Source organism: Coregonus lavaretus (assembly GCF_964263955.1).
Source record: "Coregonus lavaretus genome assembly, chromosome: 4".
NCBI lineage: Eukaryota > Metazoa > Chordata > Actinopteri > Salmoniformes > Salmonidae > Coregonus > Coregonus lavaretus.
In genome coordinates this window covers 45,595,065-45,614,139 of record NC_139991.1, presented here as the reverse complement: position 1 = coordinate 45,614,139, position 19,075 = coordinate 45,595,065, and the positions used below count along the sequence as shown (strand labels likewise).

Below are 19,075 nucleotides of genomic sequence, written 5' to 3'. Positions count from 1 at the left end.
GGCAAGGATGCTGGCCCATGTTGACTCCAATGCTTCCCACAGTTGTGTCAAGTTGGATGGATGTCCTTTGGGTGGTGGACCATTCTTGATACATACGGGAAACTGTTGAGCATGAAAAACCCAGCAGCGTTGCATTTCTTGACACAAACCGGTGCGCCTGGCACCTACTACCATACCCCATTCAAAGGCACTTAAATATTTTGTCTTGCCCATTCACCCTATTTACATTTAAATTTTAGTCATTTAGCAGACACTCTTATCCAGAGCGACTTACAGTTAGTGAGTGCATACATTATTATTTTTTTTCATACTGGAATCGAACCCACAACCCTGGCGTTGCAAATGCCATGCTCTACCAACTGAGCTACATCCCTGCCGGCCATTCCCTCCCCTACCCTGGACGACGCTGGGCCAATTGTGCGCCGCCCCATGGGCGCACATACACAATCCATGTCTCAATTGTCTCAAGGCTTAAAAATCCTTCTTTAACCCATCTCTTCCCCTTCATGTACACTGATTTAAGTGAATTTAACAAGTGACATCAATAACAGAACATAGCTTTCACCTGGATTCACCTGGTCAGTCTATGTCATGGAAAGAGCAGGTGTCCTTAATGTTTTGTACACTCAGTGTATTTCACCACTTTTCCACGTCTGTCTGGATCCCCACGTCTGCAAAAGGATGATTATTTTCACCTTTGGTTTCTAGTCTTTTTTAAAGGGCCAGTGCAGTCAAAACGTGATTTATATAGATTTATATATATATTTCCACACTGAGGTTGGAATAATACTGTGAAATTGTGATACTGTTTGAAAATACCACTTGAAACTTCAGCCTGTTTTGTTAGGAGGGAGTTGTGGCCTTCCATGGTGACATCAACATGTGGTAAATTAGTTAATAGACCAATTAGAAAGAGAGTTCCAAACATCTCTGCCAATAACAGTAAATTTTCAGTTTTCCACTCCCAGACCGTCCTAGCAAAATTCTTGCTTGAGAAATTGCTCTTAGCTAAGAAGCTATTTAGGTTTCTTTTTGACCATTTTAATTAAAAACAATAACAGTATGGTACTTAATTGTTGCCCAGAAATGATTTGATATTGAGATAAAAACGGCTGCTTTGGACCTTTAAGGAAACCAAAATACTGTTCTGTGCTGCTATGCCCTGTACCAAGATATGAAACATACTTTGATTAGATCTTCATTGCAACAAACTATATCAGTACCCAATTTATGAGATTTGAGACATTTGTGAATGCAACCGTAACAGAGATTTCTTCATCCTTACTGGATCTTGATTGAAGCCTTGATCGAATTTATGCTCCTTTTATTGAATCTCCACTCCATGACTACCCCAGTTGTTATGCATTTGATCATTTCCAGGAAAATAAAATCTTCCATGAGAAAAGGGCCGATTTAACTACTGTAACTGACACAGGTCATCAGCACTCCAAATAACCCTGTGGGGAAATGCATAGGCAGTTCATCATAACAATTACTCCTACACAGAATCACAGACGATTACCAATGTACAGCTTATTGTTGACAGTAAACAGTCCAGTGGTAATGACACATAGAGGAGTTAGTCTTATGATGAACTGAGCTATAGGGCTTTTACCTCCTGCACCACAAGACAGAGAGATGGTGTGACAGAGAATTGTATAAACATCCTAATTCATCAACCTATCAAACTTATCTAATAGCCTCTTAATGACTGAACATCCATAGCCAGTTCAGACCAAACAGCAGTGTTTTTTTTATTTTTATCATTTGTTTATTCTTTATTGACCTAGGTTGAGGGGATAGGCCTCCCCTAGCATTCCCATGTAAAGAGATGTCAATGACAAACACATCCGAACAAGAGAGGGGGAATAGGATTCATATTCCATACATAAAATACATTTATTTGCTATTTCCCTGTTTTTGTCTGCAAGACAGTGTCCTTCACGATCCATTTGACCCAGACAGCATCCATCTGTGCTATTAAATATAGAGATACATCCGTGTGGGGTTGTATGTACGTGAGATAGAGAGGAGGCGGGTTGTATGTACGTGAGATAGAGAGGAGGCGGGTTGTGTGTATGTGAGATAGAGAGGAGGCGGGTTTTATGTATGTGAGATAGAGAGGAGGCGGGTTGTATATATGTGAGATAGAGAGGAGGCGGGTTGTATGTATGTGAGATAGAGAGGAGGCGGGTTGTATGTATGTGAGATAGAGAGAAGACGGGTTGTATGTACGTGAGATAGAGAGGAGGCGGGTTGTATGTATGTGAGATAGAGAGGAGGCGGGTTGTATGTATGTGAGATAGAGAGGAGGCGGGTTGTATGTTTGTGAGATAGAGACGAGGCGGGTTGTATGTATGTGAGATAGAGAGGAGACGGGTTGTATGTATGTGAGATAGAGAGGAGGCATGCCAGTTTGGCCCCTGCCAAGGTCTCTACATGATGCCACAGGAGGACAGGGGGTTGGCGATCTGACATGTGCAGGCTGACTGGCAGTACTGGCGCACCGTCTGGTAGCAGCTCCGGTCGGCCTCCCCGCCCCACTGCACCGGGCCATTGGGGTCAGAGGGCAGCCGGCTCAGGATGCTGGTGTTGATGGCCAGGGCAGCCAGCCCATAGTCAGTGAACAGCACCGTCTCACGCCTGCACGTTGGGCACGAGATGAACTTGTACTTGGGGCAGGACTCGTAGAGGATCTGCAGGCACTCCTCACACACCGAGTGCAAGCAGGAGAGGATGCGTGGACGCTTGCCTGCAAAGTTGTAGGTGTGGCCGCAGGTGGGGCAGTCCAGGGGTTCACAGGGCATCACGGGCCCCGAGGAGGAAGAGGAGGTGGAGGAGGAGGTGGAAGAAGAACGCAGCACGTACTGGTTGACTATGACGTCCTCCATCTTGTAGTGGAACTGGTGGTAGCAGATCTCTGCAGCGCTGGCTTTGCGCTGGGCCAGGTAGCTCTCCCTGCGGCCCATGCGGGCCATCGGAGCTGGGGGAGATGAGACCATGGGTCTGGTGGGGGCTAGATCAGTGCAGGTCATCTCCAGGGCTAGGTCACTGCACGCCTGGTTCACGATGATCTCTCCCTCTCCCCCTCCGTCCCATGCCACCCGCGGGGGAGGGGTGAAGCAAGGCTGGGTGACTGGCACTGTGCATTCCCGGGGGAACTTTTCCGACTGGATGATCTTGACGGTATCCATGGGGATGGTCACAGGCTGCCGCCTGAGGCAGGACATGGACATTAAGCTTATTTGTGTGTCTGTGTCTTTGTTAGAGAGAGGGGGCTGTGACTGGTTCAGCGGGCGATGCCCCTGGCTTGGGCTGGGCGTGGGGCGGGGCTATGAAGTGGACTGGGGGTGTCAAAGTCAGCCATTAGACGGGACATGGGGACGTATGATTCTGTCCATTGTTTCAAATAGAAGGCCTCCCACGTCTGTGGTGCTGTTACCCTGAGTCTTTATGTGGGACAGAAGGACAGAGGACTATAGCCAGAGCCCTCAAACCTGGAGCAGTGAAACAGACTTCCCTATTTCACAGAAACACTGTCCTCTGATAACACTACTGATAGACAGCGATAACAGTCCGAGCCTGGTAGTTAGTCCTCTTAAAACTACTCTGTGCAGTCTTAGGTATACAATAAAGATATGTACTGGTAACAGCTGAACAACCACAGTAACAGCTCAACAACAGACAGGACTCAACACATCAGCACAAAGATATGTTTTCAGTGATAACACCAATAAATAATCTTATATGTACGTATATAGATGATTATATTATACACTTACACAACAGGGTTGTGAAGAGTTCTACTCTCTCAAAATGGAGAGCTCAAGCAGCACGGGCTGTTCAGTAGTAGTTAAGTCTGTATTGTCTCACACAGCGTCCTGTGGCTTGCCAGGGGAAACTGACTCAAACAGGGCTTGGGGCTTGCTTGTTTCTAAGTGGTTGCTGCTCAAACCAGTACTTCCTTCCTGTTTCTATCTGAGGCTGTGGAATGGCCTTGTGTGTGAGAACAACCTGTAGACACTCAGGCTGGAACCTTCTCTCTCTCTCTCTCTCTCTCTCTCTCTCTCTCTCTCTCTCTCTCTCTCTCTCTCTCTCTCTCTCTCTCTCTCTCTCTCTCTCTCTCTCTCTCTCTCTCTCTCTCTCTCTCTCTCTCTCTCTCTGCTCTCGGCTCTCTCTCTGCTCTCTGCTCTTGGTCAAATATGGTTTTGTGTCCTTTGGCTTCCTTGGCTGGAGTCTGATAAGGCGGAGGTCTTTTTTTAGGAGGCAATGGAAAGTTCTTGGAATGACTCCCCTGCTCCTAAACGTACCACTCCTGAAATCCTCTAAGGAGGGACTGAAGGAAGGGGTACTTGACTTTCAAACTGAGTCCTCCCATTAGTCAGCTGATAAAGGTCCTCGTCACGGTCTGTCCGTCTGTCTCTCAGAGGTTCAGAGTGACAGCAGTGGCCTCAGATAGTCAGATGGTGTGACTGTCGTCCTCACAATCCTCTGGCTCAGTTACCTGAGGAAGGAGAGGAGAGTTTGATAAGTTAACACTATTCATAGAAATAAATCACACATGAATCTGCTATGACTGTATTATTGTTAACTTATGTTATTGCAATATTATAGCATGGATGTGATACGATATGTGGATGGATATGGATACTCTCTCTATTTTAAGACATGCCTCTTTAGGGAGAACACTGAAATATTCAGAATAGAGCCTCCTTTGAAATCCTTAATAACCGTAGAGAAGGAGCTCTAACTACTGTGGTTGTAGTTGACTGAAAGAATTATGAGACTGGGTGGTTTTAGTCTCCTCACGCCGCTAGCGTCCTGTCAACTCCCATTATGATCCTACTACATGGTGCATGAAAGAGATGCATGTTTGGTCATAGGCAGATGAGCAAAACCATCGCAACCATGAGTGTGTGTGAGTAGGTTTCATTTAGAGTGGTAATGTGCATTATGTACATTACCGTTCAAAAGTTTGGGGTCACTTAGAGATGTCCTGGTTTTCCATGAAAACATACATGAAATGAGTTTGAATAGGAAATATAGCAAAATGCATAGGAAATGTAGTTGATAAGGTTAGAAATAATGATTTTTAATAGAAATAATAATTGTGTCCTTCAAACTTTGCTTTCGTCAAAGAATCCTTCATTTGCAGCAATTATAGCCTTGCAGACCTTTGGCATTCTAGTTGTCAATTTGTTGAGGTAATCTGAAGAGATTTCACCCCATGCTTCCTGACGCACCTCCCACAAGTTGGATTGGCTTGATGGGCACTTCTTACGTACCATACGGTCAAGCTGCTCCCACAACAGCTCAATAGGGTTGAGATCCGGTGACTGTGCTGGCCACTCCATTATAGACAGAATATCAGCTGACTGCTTCTTCCCTAAATAGTTATTGCATAGTTTGGAGCTGTGCTTTGGGTCATTGTCCTGTTGTAGGAGGAAATTGGCTCCAATCAAGCGCCGTCCACAGGGTATGGCATGGCGTTGCAAAATGGAGTGATAGCCTTCCTTCTTCAAGATCCCTTTTACCCTGTACAAATCTCCCACTTTACCAACACCAAAGCACCCCCAGACCATCACATTGCCTCCACCATGCTTGACAGATGGCATCAAGCACTCCTCCAGCATCTTTTCATTTGGTCTGTGTCTCACAAATGTTCTTCTTTGTGATCCGAACACCTCAAACTTCGATTCATCTGTCCATAACACTTTTTTCCAATCTTCCTCTGTCCAGTGTCTGTGTTCTTTTTCCCATCTTCATTTTTTCTTTTTATTGGCCAGTCTGAGATATGGCTTTTTCTTTGGAACTCTGCCTAGAAGGTCAGCATCCCGGAGTCGCCTCTTCACTGTTGACGTTGAGACAGGTGTTTTGTGGGTACTATTGAATGAAGCTGCCAGTTGAGGACCTGTGAGGTGTCTGTTTCTCAAACTAGACACTCTAATGTATTTGTCCTCTTGCTCAGTTGTGCACTGGGGCATCCCACTCCTCTTTCTATTCTGGTTAGAGCCAGTTTGTGCCGTTCTGTGAAGGGAGTAGGACACAGCGTTATACGAGATCTTCAGTTTCTTGGCAATTTCTCGCATGGAATAGCCTTCATTTCTCAGAACAAGAATAGACTGACCAGTTTCAGAAGAAAGTTATTTGTTTCTGGCCATTTTGAGCCTGTAATCGAACCCACAATTGCTGATGCTCCAGATACTCAGCTAGTCTCAAGAAGGCCAGTTTTATTGCTTATTTAATCAGCACAACCGTTTTCAGCTGTGCTAACATAATTGCAAAAGGGTTTTCTAATGATCAATTAGCCTTTTCAAATGATAAACTTGGATTAGCAAACACAACGTGCCATTGGAACACAGGACTGATGGTTGCTGATAATGGGCCTCTGTACGCCTATGTAGATATTCCATTTAAAATCATCAGTTTCCAGCTACAATAGCCATTTACAACATTAACAATGTCTACACTGTATTTCTGATCAATCTGATGTTGTTTTCTTTCGAAAACAAGGAACTTTCTAAGTGACCCAAAACGTTTGAACAGTAGTGTAGGTGGTGTAAATGTATGATTGTACGTAGTACTATGTCTGTTTCCATGGCAACGCAACAAGGAGTAAAATGACACATCTTTTCTCTTCCACACAAGGCTCTCGTTAGACATGATGCATGAAGAGAGAAGGAGAGCGAGGGAGTTGACCTACATGCCGAGAAAGAGAGAGAAGGAGAGAGAGAGAGAAAGAGGAGTGCAGCGGTCCTAGTTACTATTAATGGTCTATTTATCTATGCACTTTAACTGTGGTTTCCTGCTCCCAACCTCCTCTGAAGATTCACACGGAGCGAGAGAGCTGTACCTTTACAGGCAGAAATACCCTAGCCCATTAACCATCAACCTCCAACACACATACACACATATCTTTCTCTCTCTCTCTTCATATTCACACTCCCATAAAAACATTTAAAAAATGACCCACCCAACCCCGCTGTTGTGCAATGGAGCATCTCTGTTGAGCAGGCATGTGGAAACTCTCCTGTATCTCACTGATAAAACATCTATTAAACCATTCTCTTGTCTCAGACTGTCCTCCCGTATCTGTCCCCAGTCAGTGAAAGACAAGGCTGTTAGCCAGTGTCACTCACAACTGCTCTCAGTGTGTCCCTCTGGCAGCACAGTGCCGCAAAGCTTTTACTTAAATAACTGCTCTCTCGCCCTTCCTCTCTGACACACATTCGTTCACAAACTCACACTCTGTACACAGATATTAACAAGGGCGTCATCTCTCAGTCCAATTCCCAGTAGCATCTGCCAGGGCAAGGCCAATATGTGCCAGAAGATCTGTGTCATACAATGCATTTCCCTACCACGTATTATCCCTTTATGATGCGTGGCTAATTCAATTCAATACTGTATGACTACAGTGTATAAGTTTCACCATTGAGGTAGAATAGTATTCATTAATTCCCTTCAGTGTCCATTCAACCATCCATGCCCCCACACACACATACCAGACACCTGAGGTACTATATGTACACTACCAGTCAGAAATTTGGACACACCTACTCATTCAAGGGTTTTTCATTATTTTTACTATTTTCTACATTGTAGAATAATAGTGAAGACATCAAAACTATGAAATAACACATATGGAATCATGTAGTAACCAAAAAAGTGTTAAACAAATCAAAATATATGTTATATTTGAGATTCTTCAAATAGCCACCCTTTGCTTTGAGGACAGCTTTGCAAACCGCCTGGTGTCTGTCTGCAGCCCTGCCCAGCCCAGTAGTCAGCCCGCCTGCCCAGGAATTAAAATAATGAAATCATGTGTTGAACTTTTGACCCTGTCAGCACAAACAAACAAGGGAGAAAATGGAGAGATGGAGAGATGGAGATAGCAGAGCTCTGGCGAGAGGAAAGACACAACACAGACATTCCTATGCACGTACAGTACGTACACACACACTAACACCAAGAACACTCTTACCCTTATTCTACACTCCTCCATCACATACGCCACCCATGACATTTCAGGACACACACACATTGAATAGACAGACTAACATGCTATTAAACGCTAATAAACCAGACTACTTATAGTTTCATCTTCCATGGACTCATTACAGATTCAAGAATATATGTAGTCTGGATTATTCACATCAAATGGCATTTCACCATGCATGTTTGTGTGACTGTTTATGTGTGTTGGTCTATTTTTCAAAATGTTCTAGATCATTTTGGAAATTCAGAAAAACAGAACCAACGCAGATTACCAACAAAAAAAACACCCAGAACATTCCTACCATCTTCCACTCCCCATTCCTCCTCCCTCCATTTGCCTACACACACACCTAAACTGCTGAGTCCAGCCGTCTCCCTCACACTGCCTCCTGGCTGCATTCCACCTGTGCATTGCAGGGAGCAGGGAGCAGGAGAAGGACAGTATGTTCTGAATGAATCAGACACTATCAGCTGGCTCTCTCTGCCTTTATCCTCTGTCTACCTCTGCATCTCCATGACACACGCCTTCACCCTCAGCAATGTGACCTGAACTGGACCAGGCAGAATGACTGGTTGACTGATGCCTGTGCCCCTATAACACACCCAGCAACAGTACACAGAGAATGCTGGCTATATTCTGATTAGTGTCCAGAGATCTGTCTTGGCTGATAAAAGGTATCTGCTGCTCTGCTCTACCCTGTGGGGGTAACGATGTATTATGATTACATAAATGGTATGATGACCTTAGAGTTGGCTGTGGACAAATCCCCAGATGTATTCCTGTTGACTGCAGTGAATCTGCATAAAGTGCTATTCTCTAAATGACTGTGAATTCCATAAAGCACAGCTTAATGTTGTTGTTGATTATGATAGGATTCTAATCTGCATGGTTGTTTTTTAAATCCACAAGTGTTTTGTTCTTTATGTGTTGGTTGGTCTTTAGATGTTGGTCGTTATCATTTAATGGATGCACTGTGCTACCATAAAGTGGTATTCAGATGTGTACATTCAATGTTGTCAATGTGTAAATCCATCTACAGTAAGAAATCTGTTTTCTGAATTCTGACTAGGATGTTGATGTGCATTCTACTCTATTCTCTGTACATAATCCTGTTGTGATAGAATGAGGAGCTATGAGGAGAGATTATGTGAGTGTATGTGTGAGGGGGAGTTATAAGAATTCAACTCCTGCCATTCAAAGCAGGCGTCAGCCATTTTCCCCGCAATTCATTACAGCCAAGTACTCTTTGTGCTCACCTCTCTCTCTCTCTCTCTCTTTTCTCGCCTCTCTCTCTCTCTGTGGTTCTCAGGCAGCAACATGGCCGGCTGGCCACAGAGCTTGTCGGTGTCAAAACCAGCAGAAAAATAACAACGATAACAATAATGGCCCCTCTTGACACACAGCCTCATGAAGGACTTATGACACGTCAAGCAACCCACCAATCAATATTCCAGTGGCTCGATTGATTGAGCTATTTGATATTTTTGTGGAGACTTATGTCTCAGCTCAGGGAGAAGCAGACATAGACACTGTTGCTGTGATGAGGATGGGTGTGGATGGAGATATGTAACAGATGAGTATGTGTGTATTTGGGGAGCTTGGAAGGAAGGAGCAGGTTTAGCGCGGCGGCAGCATGTGGGAGTGGTGCGGCAGTAGGAGCAGCAGTTATGCAATCACAGCATGGTAGCAGGAAACAGCACTCGGACTGCAGTCAGCACCAGCCCAGTGCATGGTCAACATGGAGATCCCTCAGTTCTGTTGACAGCTACAGAACGGGCAGTTCCAGCCTGGTCCCTAGAGAGATCTGTCATATGTCATGACCTCTGGGGATATGATAACCCAAAGATAGCCTTAAGATACCCTTTCCCCTGCAGTCAACACACAATGGAATATATGTAGACTGAATCGGACCCCCCATCAGGTGTGTGTGTGCTTGTGTATGTGCGTGCATGTGTGTAGCGGAAACATACGTGTGTGTGTGTATGTCTGAGCGCGTGCATGTGTCCTCAGAATGGAGGATTGTGATGCAACGACCCTCTCAACTGCAACAAAGACATGGTACTACAGATGTAGGATTTTAATTTGACCCCTTTTGCCGCAGGAGGCAAAATATTCTGCAGCAGGAGGATTTGAATATCTGAAGAAATATTTAGAATCACCGCCATTGGGCAGCTGGAAGCAGTGTTTGTATACAATGCACATTGTAACTACATTGCATCTTGTGTTAATTATTATGTGGATTATAATCAATTGACATATTTGTAGGGGGTAGATTCATTTTTGGTTAGGGAAAATCTGTTTTTTTAGATCCATTTTTATTATATGTTGAAGGCAAGCAATAGGCAGAATAAATGAATGGTTTTCTCAGTGCCTGTGTGGTCCAGTGGTTACAGCCACTGACCCCGACACACATATGCCAGAGTTGGTATGGGTTTCAATCTAGCCCTTTGACTCATGGATGAACGTCTATTTTTGACGCATTCATTCTGAGTGGTTAAAGGGATGATTCCGCTTGGTTACAGGGTTAAAACAGAAACAACTAAAAAGATAACAGTTTAGGCATTAATTCCGAGTGGTTATGGTTAGGGCTATGGTTTGGGGAAGGCTTAAAACAAAATGATTAAAAACGACGCGCCAATGGATCATCAGTATTCATAGTATTCTTAGTGACCAGCCTGAGCCTACATTCGGCCCAGAAGTTAATTGCATTTATTTAAATGTTTTCAAGAAGTAAAACGAATAGTCTGATCATTTACACATCAAAGAAAAGTGTCTCAGCACAACAAAGTCATCTTTGGATAGGCTCAAATGCATAAACATCTTGAAAGCTTTACGAAATGAAATTTTAAAGTCACACAATACAGGCTTTCAATCCAAAGACCAGAACTAAATTGACAAATTATATATAGCCTAACAACAAAAACGTGGACAAGCATCCACACTGGAGGAAAGTTTATCATTCTACAGTAGGCCTACATCTGTCAATCAACTGATGGCCCAAATCAGCTCACCAATCAGACAGGGAAACACAGTAGCCTATTATCCATTTTCACATCTTTCATTATGTGACAATGGAAAGGCTAACGGGTAGCCTACACAATGTAGCCTATTGGAATATTATCAAATAACAAGGGGCATATTCCAACCATCGATGGCACTAGATTATCGCCAGCTGATGTCTCGTTAAACCATCAATACGCTCTAAATTCACCCGCACAGCTGATCTCAATTGCAACCATTATTGGTCACCTCTACAGCTCCCTAAAAGATTATGTCGGTGTTACCCTTAGTCCTGCTTGCAACCAAAGTCTTACAAGATATGTTCGCCCTCTGGTTGGTATTGTATTCAGAACAACTTGGTCCTTTTTGAACAGACTAGGAACAATGTATCTATTTGATAAGCATTCTATACAGTATAAATCAAGTGTTTCCTCGTTTACTCAATCTACCGTGGCAATTTACCCGACTCTTTGTATGAATGGAAACTAATGTTGGTGTAGCCTATTGTTATTATTTTATTAGTTTCCTATTTATGTTATCCAAAAGTGTCTGGTAAGGTCATTTCTTAACAAGATCGGGGGTAAAATATCCGTGGAAAGTCCATATTTTAAATGTGTAAATAAATCAAGTCAACCAGGGGATTGAGTTATTTGTGCCAGTATGGTGTGGACCGGAATCAAACCCACGGCGACACAGTAGACAACCTATAAGGCAGTGGCCCTAACCGCTAACCGACCATGATTAAACTCAATTTTGACCTTAGGATACACTTAACACTTGTTAGCTCGTATGTAGCCTAGTGGAAACCAATATCTATCTTGTGTTATTAAGCTATATAAAACAATGGTTATTGATGGGTATTGCTGCATTTCAAATACATTTTTGTACATTTGCACAAATTATTTTGATAGCAAGCCCTGATCCCAATGACTCGACTGCCCCCGCATGGAGAGAAAGAGAACTGCTATTTTTCAGGGACTTACGAGGCTCATTCGAATTTCCTGATGCAGCAGGAAAATTCTCAGCGACAAAAGAGTGATCAAGTTAAGATCCGACATCTGGACAAAATCACACAGACACACACACCAGCACATACATTGACACACACACAAAATAGAACGCACATGCACAGAAACATCACAAAGAGCCCTCTTTCAGTAAACACTCACACATTGATGCATCCTTGATCAAGCCTTTTACCTGTGTTGTTGTTTAGTCCTGTCGTAACATATCGTCTACCAGTTCTCCTACCACCTTGCTGTGCCTGGTTCTTGCTGTGTGTTGTTGATGTTGTTGGTTTTGGATATTACTGTGCTGAGAGGTGACAATAGTCTTGTTACAGGGTAGAGCTTCCATGTGTGTGTGAAGCTGATAACATTTGGTCTCAGTGCGTCTGAGAGCAGAACAGAGGGTGTTTTGCCAGAGGGGCAGAGGAGGAGGAGGAGAAGGAGGAGGAGGAGAAGGAGTAGGAGGAGGATAGGAGCGGCGGAGACAAGGTGATCATTCCTTTCTGTGAGACCCTGAGAAAACAAACGATGGAGGTGGAGGGAGGAAGGTAAAGATGGAGGAAGGGAAGGTAAGATGGAGACTGGGCTGTCAAAGGATGGATGCGTCACTCCTTCCTTTAGTCACAGTGATGGAGGACAGAGGCTGGTGGTGGAGCCCTCCTCTTCTTCTCCTCTGTCGGTTCCCTTCGTCCTTCACACTCTCTCCCTCTCGCCCTGTCGTCTGTGGTGTGGCCGAGCGGCGGTTCCTAGCAGCTCCCTCTCCATCCCTCCTCCTGTCTCTTTCTCTCTGTCAGTCAGTCAGTCAGCCAAATAGGTTGTGTAATTACGTGAGCTCCTGTGATGCCTCTCTGGGTATCTTCCTCTCCTCCTCTCTACTCTCTCTCTCTCTCTCTCTCTCTCTCTCTCTTCCTATCCTCCTCTTTTGGTCTCAGAGCCTCAGGTCTTCAGGTATTCACTGTTGTCTTTCTTTCGTCCTTTCTTATTTTCTCTCCCCCAGTGGCGTCTCAGTGCTCCCTTTCTCTCACGGCTGCTGTTTGTTAGCCTTGCTCCTTCTCCGCTCCTGTCAATGCGCCTCTGTGCACACACTCACACACACTAGCTCACGCATACACTCACACGCTTGTTCTCTGTTTCTGTCTCTCTCACCATATGTATGTGGCTCTCTCCCTCTCTTTCTCTCTATTTCTCTCTCTTTCTCTCTCTCTCTCTCGATCTCTCTCTCTCAACCTGACTATTTCTATTGCATGCTTTCTCCTCCCCCTCTCTTGCTCTCTCTCTCCTTGCTCTCTCTCTATCTTGCGCTCGCTCCCTCCCTCCCTCTCTCTCTCTCTGCAGTTTCCGCTGCAGTGCCTCTGCAGGCTGGATCACGTTTTCTAGTCGCCAGTGAAAATATTTCAGCCAATGAGGGCCCTGAAAACCCACCCCCCTTCTACCCTGCACACACACACAAACACTCACTCACACCACATACTGAAAGATGGAGGCTGTGTGCAGAGAGCACTGAATCATACTCCATATACAATATTATTCCATCACACACAAACAAAAACACATTCTCGCTACACAGGCCAAGCACACAAGACATACAGGAAGCTGCTAACAAATAGATCTGATCTGCAGAGTGCAGCACATCTGAAATTGAAAAAACAAAACATAAATCCAATAACACATTAATTCAAATATAGAATATGTAACAGCACAACACACATTAATCATACTGCATTACATTACAGACCAACATACTATACTGATCAACACAGTTCATATAGGAAAAACAGACCACATAGTAAAATTTGTATTATATCTGCATTATTCAAAACATAGAGATTTTGAATACTCATGGTGAGATTTCACTGAAATGCAGTATCACAGAAGACATGGGATATTCATGTTTTTATTTTTATTTTATTTCACCTTTATTTAACCAGCTAAGCCAGTTGAGAACAAGTTCTCATTTACAACTGCGACCTGGCCAAGATAAAGCAAAGCAGTGCGATAAAAACAACACAGAGTTACATATGGAATAAACAAAACGTACAGTCAATAACACAATAGAAAATATATATACAGTGTGTGCAAATGTAGTAAGTTATGGAGGTAAGGCAATAAATAGGCCATAGTGCAAAATAATTACAATTTAGTATTAACACTGGAGTGATAGATGTGCAGAAGATGATGTGCAAATAGAGATACTGGGGTTGTGATGAGGTGTGAATGACGGAGTCAGGCGCAGGAGGTAAAACACCGAAATCCAGAGTTTATTCAGTGTACATGAATAAAGCGCAGCAAGCGTCAAAACGAAACTAGCACAAGGGAAAAATCCACCTTGGCTACATACAAGGAAACCGAGCTACTCACTCTCACAATGAACAATCACTCACAAAGGATAAGGGGGCAGAGGGAACACTTATACACAGACTAATGAGGGAATGAGTACCAGGTGTGTGTGATTGACAAGACAAGACAAATGGAGTGATGATAAATGGAGCGGTAGTGGCTAGTAAGCCGGTGACGACCAATGCCGAAACCTACCCGAGCAAGGAGGAGGGGCAGCCTCGGCTGAATTCGTGACAGGGGTGCAAGTTAGCAAAATAAATAGCAATGTAAATAACAATATAGGGATGAGGTAGTTGGGTGGGCTAATTACAGATGGGCTGTGTACAGGTGCAGTGATCGGTAAGCTGCTCTGACAATGTCATTAGCTCGCTTTCACAAACACAAAGTGGCAGACACTTAAAAGCAGTGTCCCTGTCTGGCCGTCATGCCATAGCCTCAGCCATCACATACTAGCATTACATAACAAGGATTTTAATCAGTTTCCCACTCCACAGGCCTGCATGTTGACCTATAAATAATCCTCAGCTCGGATTGAAAAGATGATCCATGAAATAATATCTGTGTGTGCTTCTATACTGTATAACCCACACATTGAGAGAACATTCCATTGAAGTTGTTTGGTTCTTTATACTTTGGCTGTGAAAGAGAAATGTCTGTGTCTCGCTATACACACATTTATTGTATGAGCTAGATACAGTAAGTAGCCTAATAACCTAATATGTTTTTCAGTGCGTTAAAAGAATACTTTGCAATTCTTCCCCAGAGTCAGATAAACTCATGGATACTATTTTTATGTCTCTGCAATCAGTATGAAGGAAGTTAGAGTTAGTTTCGCGAGCCAACGCTAACTAGCGTTAGCGCAATGACTGGAAGTCTATGGTATCTATTAGCATGCCATCATAGACTTACAGTCATTGTGCTAATGCTAATTAGCAATTGCGGTACCACTAGTTAGAAACTTCCTTCAAACTGCATGCAGAAACATAAAAATGGTATCCACAAGTTCATCTTACGTTGGGGAAGTAGATAACTCTCACACAAACTTGCCCAGCCTGACAACCAACTGCAATGTTGCATAAACACAGCATAGTTATTGTAAGCATTCATCCTCTCATGTTTCCATAAAAGATAGAGGGCAAAATGTATTAAAGAGAGGCTGCCTGGATGAAGGAGTTATGACACAATATAAGCTATAGAGAAATAAAGAGAATAAAGTACAGTATGATGCATACGAGCTATAAAAAAGCTGAGATTTTGTGCAAAAAGAACACAATTCATATGTGGATATTTTGAGACTAGAGACAGATCCTTCTAAGATGGCAGCGTGTTGGAGGGACTGGGATAGCACCAACAGGAGATATTGAGATGAGCGAGATGCAAGACTTTGCTCTCATATAGTCACACAGTATCTGCTCATGTGCACGGGTTCATTTCACGCTGTTCACAGCGTGGTAGCCAGGACACCAGAACAGCGGAGAAGTTGAGCCTCGCGCTTCAATTGTTGTGGAAATTGACCCACTATGCTGTTTACTTTCTGCATCTACATCATATCGCTGAGTCTACCTTTAATCATTGTTAGGAAGAGGTTTGGTCCAAATTGGATGTTGGGTGCTATATTTATTAAATATTAAATGAATCCTATCAATTTAAATGGCCAATTTGGGTGCATACAATAAGGTTAATTTCTCAGTGTTCAAATTGTCTTTCAACAAAACAATGTCTCATCTGTTTCTAACTACAGAAACCATTTTAGATCAATCTGCAATGGTGGGTGTCATGGCTTTCTGAAATGACATGGAACAACCCTAATGCCATTCTAGGGTTAGGGTTAGGGTATACTACTTGTAACAAGTATACTTAGGCCTCTATTCAATCTGTAAAGTTGAAAAGTTACAGATTCCACAATAGAAATGTAAAGGTAATTTCCGACATATGCAGCGTTTATTATGAATGCAGTCTCCGCTAACGCAGGAACATTGCCTTTAAATTTAAATCACGCTGTGATGCGGATTGAATAGAGCCCTTACACTTAAAAGAGTGTAAACCATCCCATGTGGCGATGATATTTTACATTCTTGGTCCTCCAGGTGCATTTACTGTTGTCACAGGCAGGGGGCAGTAAAGAGAAGAATGACTCGGATGTGTGTGCGTGTGGAGTGGATTATTACTCCTGTGGAGGGGATTATTACTCCAGTACCATGAGGAAATGTACTGCTCGTTCCATCTTTGAGATATCATTCATTAACACATAGCAAAGCAAAATGACAGCTAGAGCAAAGAGGAAATATGGCACCACTTTTAACCTTTGATCGCCAGGCTCCATTCACAGTAGTCAGTAGGAGATTGAATGTGTAATAGTACATTTGTGAGTCCATCCCTCATCTCTGAAAAAGAGGGTAGTTCTGAACTTTTTTCGAACTAAGGTTGAATACATTATTAATTCAATAACAGAAAGTTACCAGATACATGTCATACAGTTGAAGTCAGAAGTTTACATACACCTTAGCCAAATACATTTAAACTCAGTTTTTCACAATTACTGACATTTAATCCTAGTAAAAATTCCCTGTTTTAGGTCAGTTAGGATCACCACTTTATTTTAAGAATGTGAAATGTCAGAATAATAGTAGAGAGAATGATTTATTTAAGCTTTTATTTATTACATCACATTCCCAGTGGGTCAGAAGTTTACATACACTCAATTAGTATTTGGTAGCATTGCTTTTAAATTGTTTAACTTGGGTCAAACGTTTCGGGTAGCCTTCCACAAGCTTCCCACAATAAATTGGGTGAATTTTGGCCAATTCCTCCTGACAGAGCTGGTGTAACTGAGTCAGGTTTGTAGGCCTCCTTGCTCGCACACACTTTTTCAGTTCTGCCCACATATTTTCTATAGGATTGAGGTCAGGGCTTTGTGATGGCCACTCCAATACCTTGACTTTGTTGTCCTTAAGCCATTTTGCCACAACTTTGGAAGTATGCTTAGGGTCATTGTCCATTTGCAAGACCCATTTGTGACCAAGCTTTAACTTCCTGACTGATATCTTGAGATGTTGCTTCAATATATCCACATAATGTTCCTTCTTCATGATGCCATCTATTTTGTGAAGTGCACCAGTCCCTCCTGCAGCAAAGCACCCCCACAGCATGATGCTGCCACCCCTGTTCTTCACGGTTGGGATGGTGTTCTTCGGCTTGCAAGCAACCCCCTTTTTCCTCCAAACATAACGATGGTCATTATGGCCAAACAGTTCTATTTTTGTTTCATCAGACCAGAGGATATTTCTCCAAAAAGTACGATTTTGTCCCCATGTGCAGTTGCAAACCGTAGTCTGGCTTTTTTATGGCGGTTTTGGAGCAGTGGCTTCTTCCTTGCTGAGTGGCCTTTCAGGTTATGTCGATATAGGACCCGTTTTACTGTGGATATAGATACTTTTGTACCTGTTTCCTCCAGCAACTTCACAAGGTCCTTTGCTGTTGTTCTGGGATTGATTTGCACTTTTCGCACCAAAGTACGTTCATCTCTAGGAGACAGAATGCGAATCCTTCCTGAGCGGTATGACAGCTGCGTGGTCCCATGGTGTTTATACTTGCGTACTATTGTTTGTACAGATGAATGTGGTACCTTCAGGCGTTTGGAAATTGCTCCCAAGGATGAACCAGACTTGTGGAGGTCTACCATTTTTTTCTGAGGTCTTGGCTGATTTCTTTTGATTTCCCATGATGTCAAGCAAATAGGCACTGAGTTTGAAGGTAGGCCTTGAAATACATCCACAGGTACACCTCCAATTGACTCAAATTATGTCCATTAGCCTATCAGAAGCTTCTAAAGCCATGACATCATTTTCTGGAATTTTCCAAGCTGTTTAAAGGCACAGTCAACTTTCTTTTTTTCTTTTTTTTGGGGGGGGGGGGGGGGGGGGGGGTGGATCAGCTTAATATTGCAGATAGATTGTATCTTCTATCAATGTAATTGTCTGCATCACTTCCAATACCCCATGTTTTTTATATATATACTCCCCTTTATTACTTTTCCACCCTGCCATCCTTTCCCTACTTGGAGTAAATTAGTGAACAACAATGCCCAGGCCTCTACTTCCGGTCTATACTTACTATCTACACCTTATGGACACAGTTAATTTTACAATAATTATATTATATATATATATATATATATATATATATATATATATATATATATATATATATATATATATATATATATATATATATATATTTTTTATATATATTTTTTTTTGCTCCTGAACTTCTTCTACTCTCAACCTCTCTGATCATTTTCATGATGTCCATCCGGTTTGCTTCTATATGCCATATCTTTCTAACTGTGCTCTTTCCCAAAAGCTCCCAATATACAACCTATATACTTATTGTGGACACAGTATGCTTACATTATTAGCTATCTTTGTTATTATTTGTTGTTATTTGTTATTAGTCCCAACTTCAACTCTATTCAATACCTCCCATATATCTCTTAACACCATCCATATAGGATTTCTATTTGCCATATATATTTCAACCGTACTGTGATGTTTTACAAAAGTTCTGAACCTTTCTATTCTCATTGCTTCTACAGATTGTGAATTAAAAATAAACATTTTTGCTAAAAGTATTATTATATTATTGATCGATTGACTATGACTTTTCAGATCACCCAGTAATGCTATCTGCAAGGTTAGCTCCAGGTAAATATTGCAATCCTTTAGCCATTCCT

At 42.7% G+C, this 19,075-nt stretch overlaps 1 protein-coding gene across 1 annotated transcript; it reads right to left on the bottom strand.

The window, feature by feature from the left end:
- Positions 1 to 1,783: 1,783 nt before the first annotated feature.
- rnf208 (ring finger protein 208) lies at positions 1,784 to 12,390 on the bottom strand. The gene is made up of 2 exons (XM_084159124.1): positions 12,200 to 12,390; positions 1,784 to 4,504 (listed from the first exon to the last, which is right to left on the bottom strand). Exon 2 carries the CDS (start codon positions 3,234 to 3,236, stop codon positions 2,436 to 2,438), a length of 801 nt encoding a protein of 266 aa, XP_084015250.1. The 5' UTR covers positions 3,237 to 4,504; positions 12,200 to 12,390; the 3' UTR covers positions 1,784 to 2,435.
- Between the last annotated feature and the right edge of the window lie 6,685 nt (positions 12,391 to 19,075).

Bases quoted from the DNA above. Each gene is read 5' to 3' on its own strand.
- rnf208 (XM_084159124.1), bottom strand. From the start codon at position 3,236: ATGTCCATGTCCTGCCTCAGGCGGCAGCCTGTGACCATCCCCATGGAT.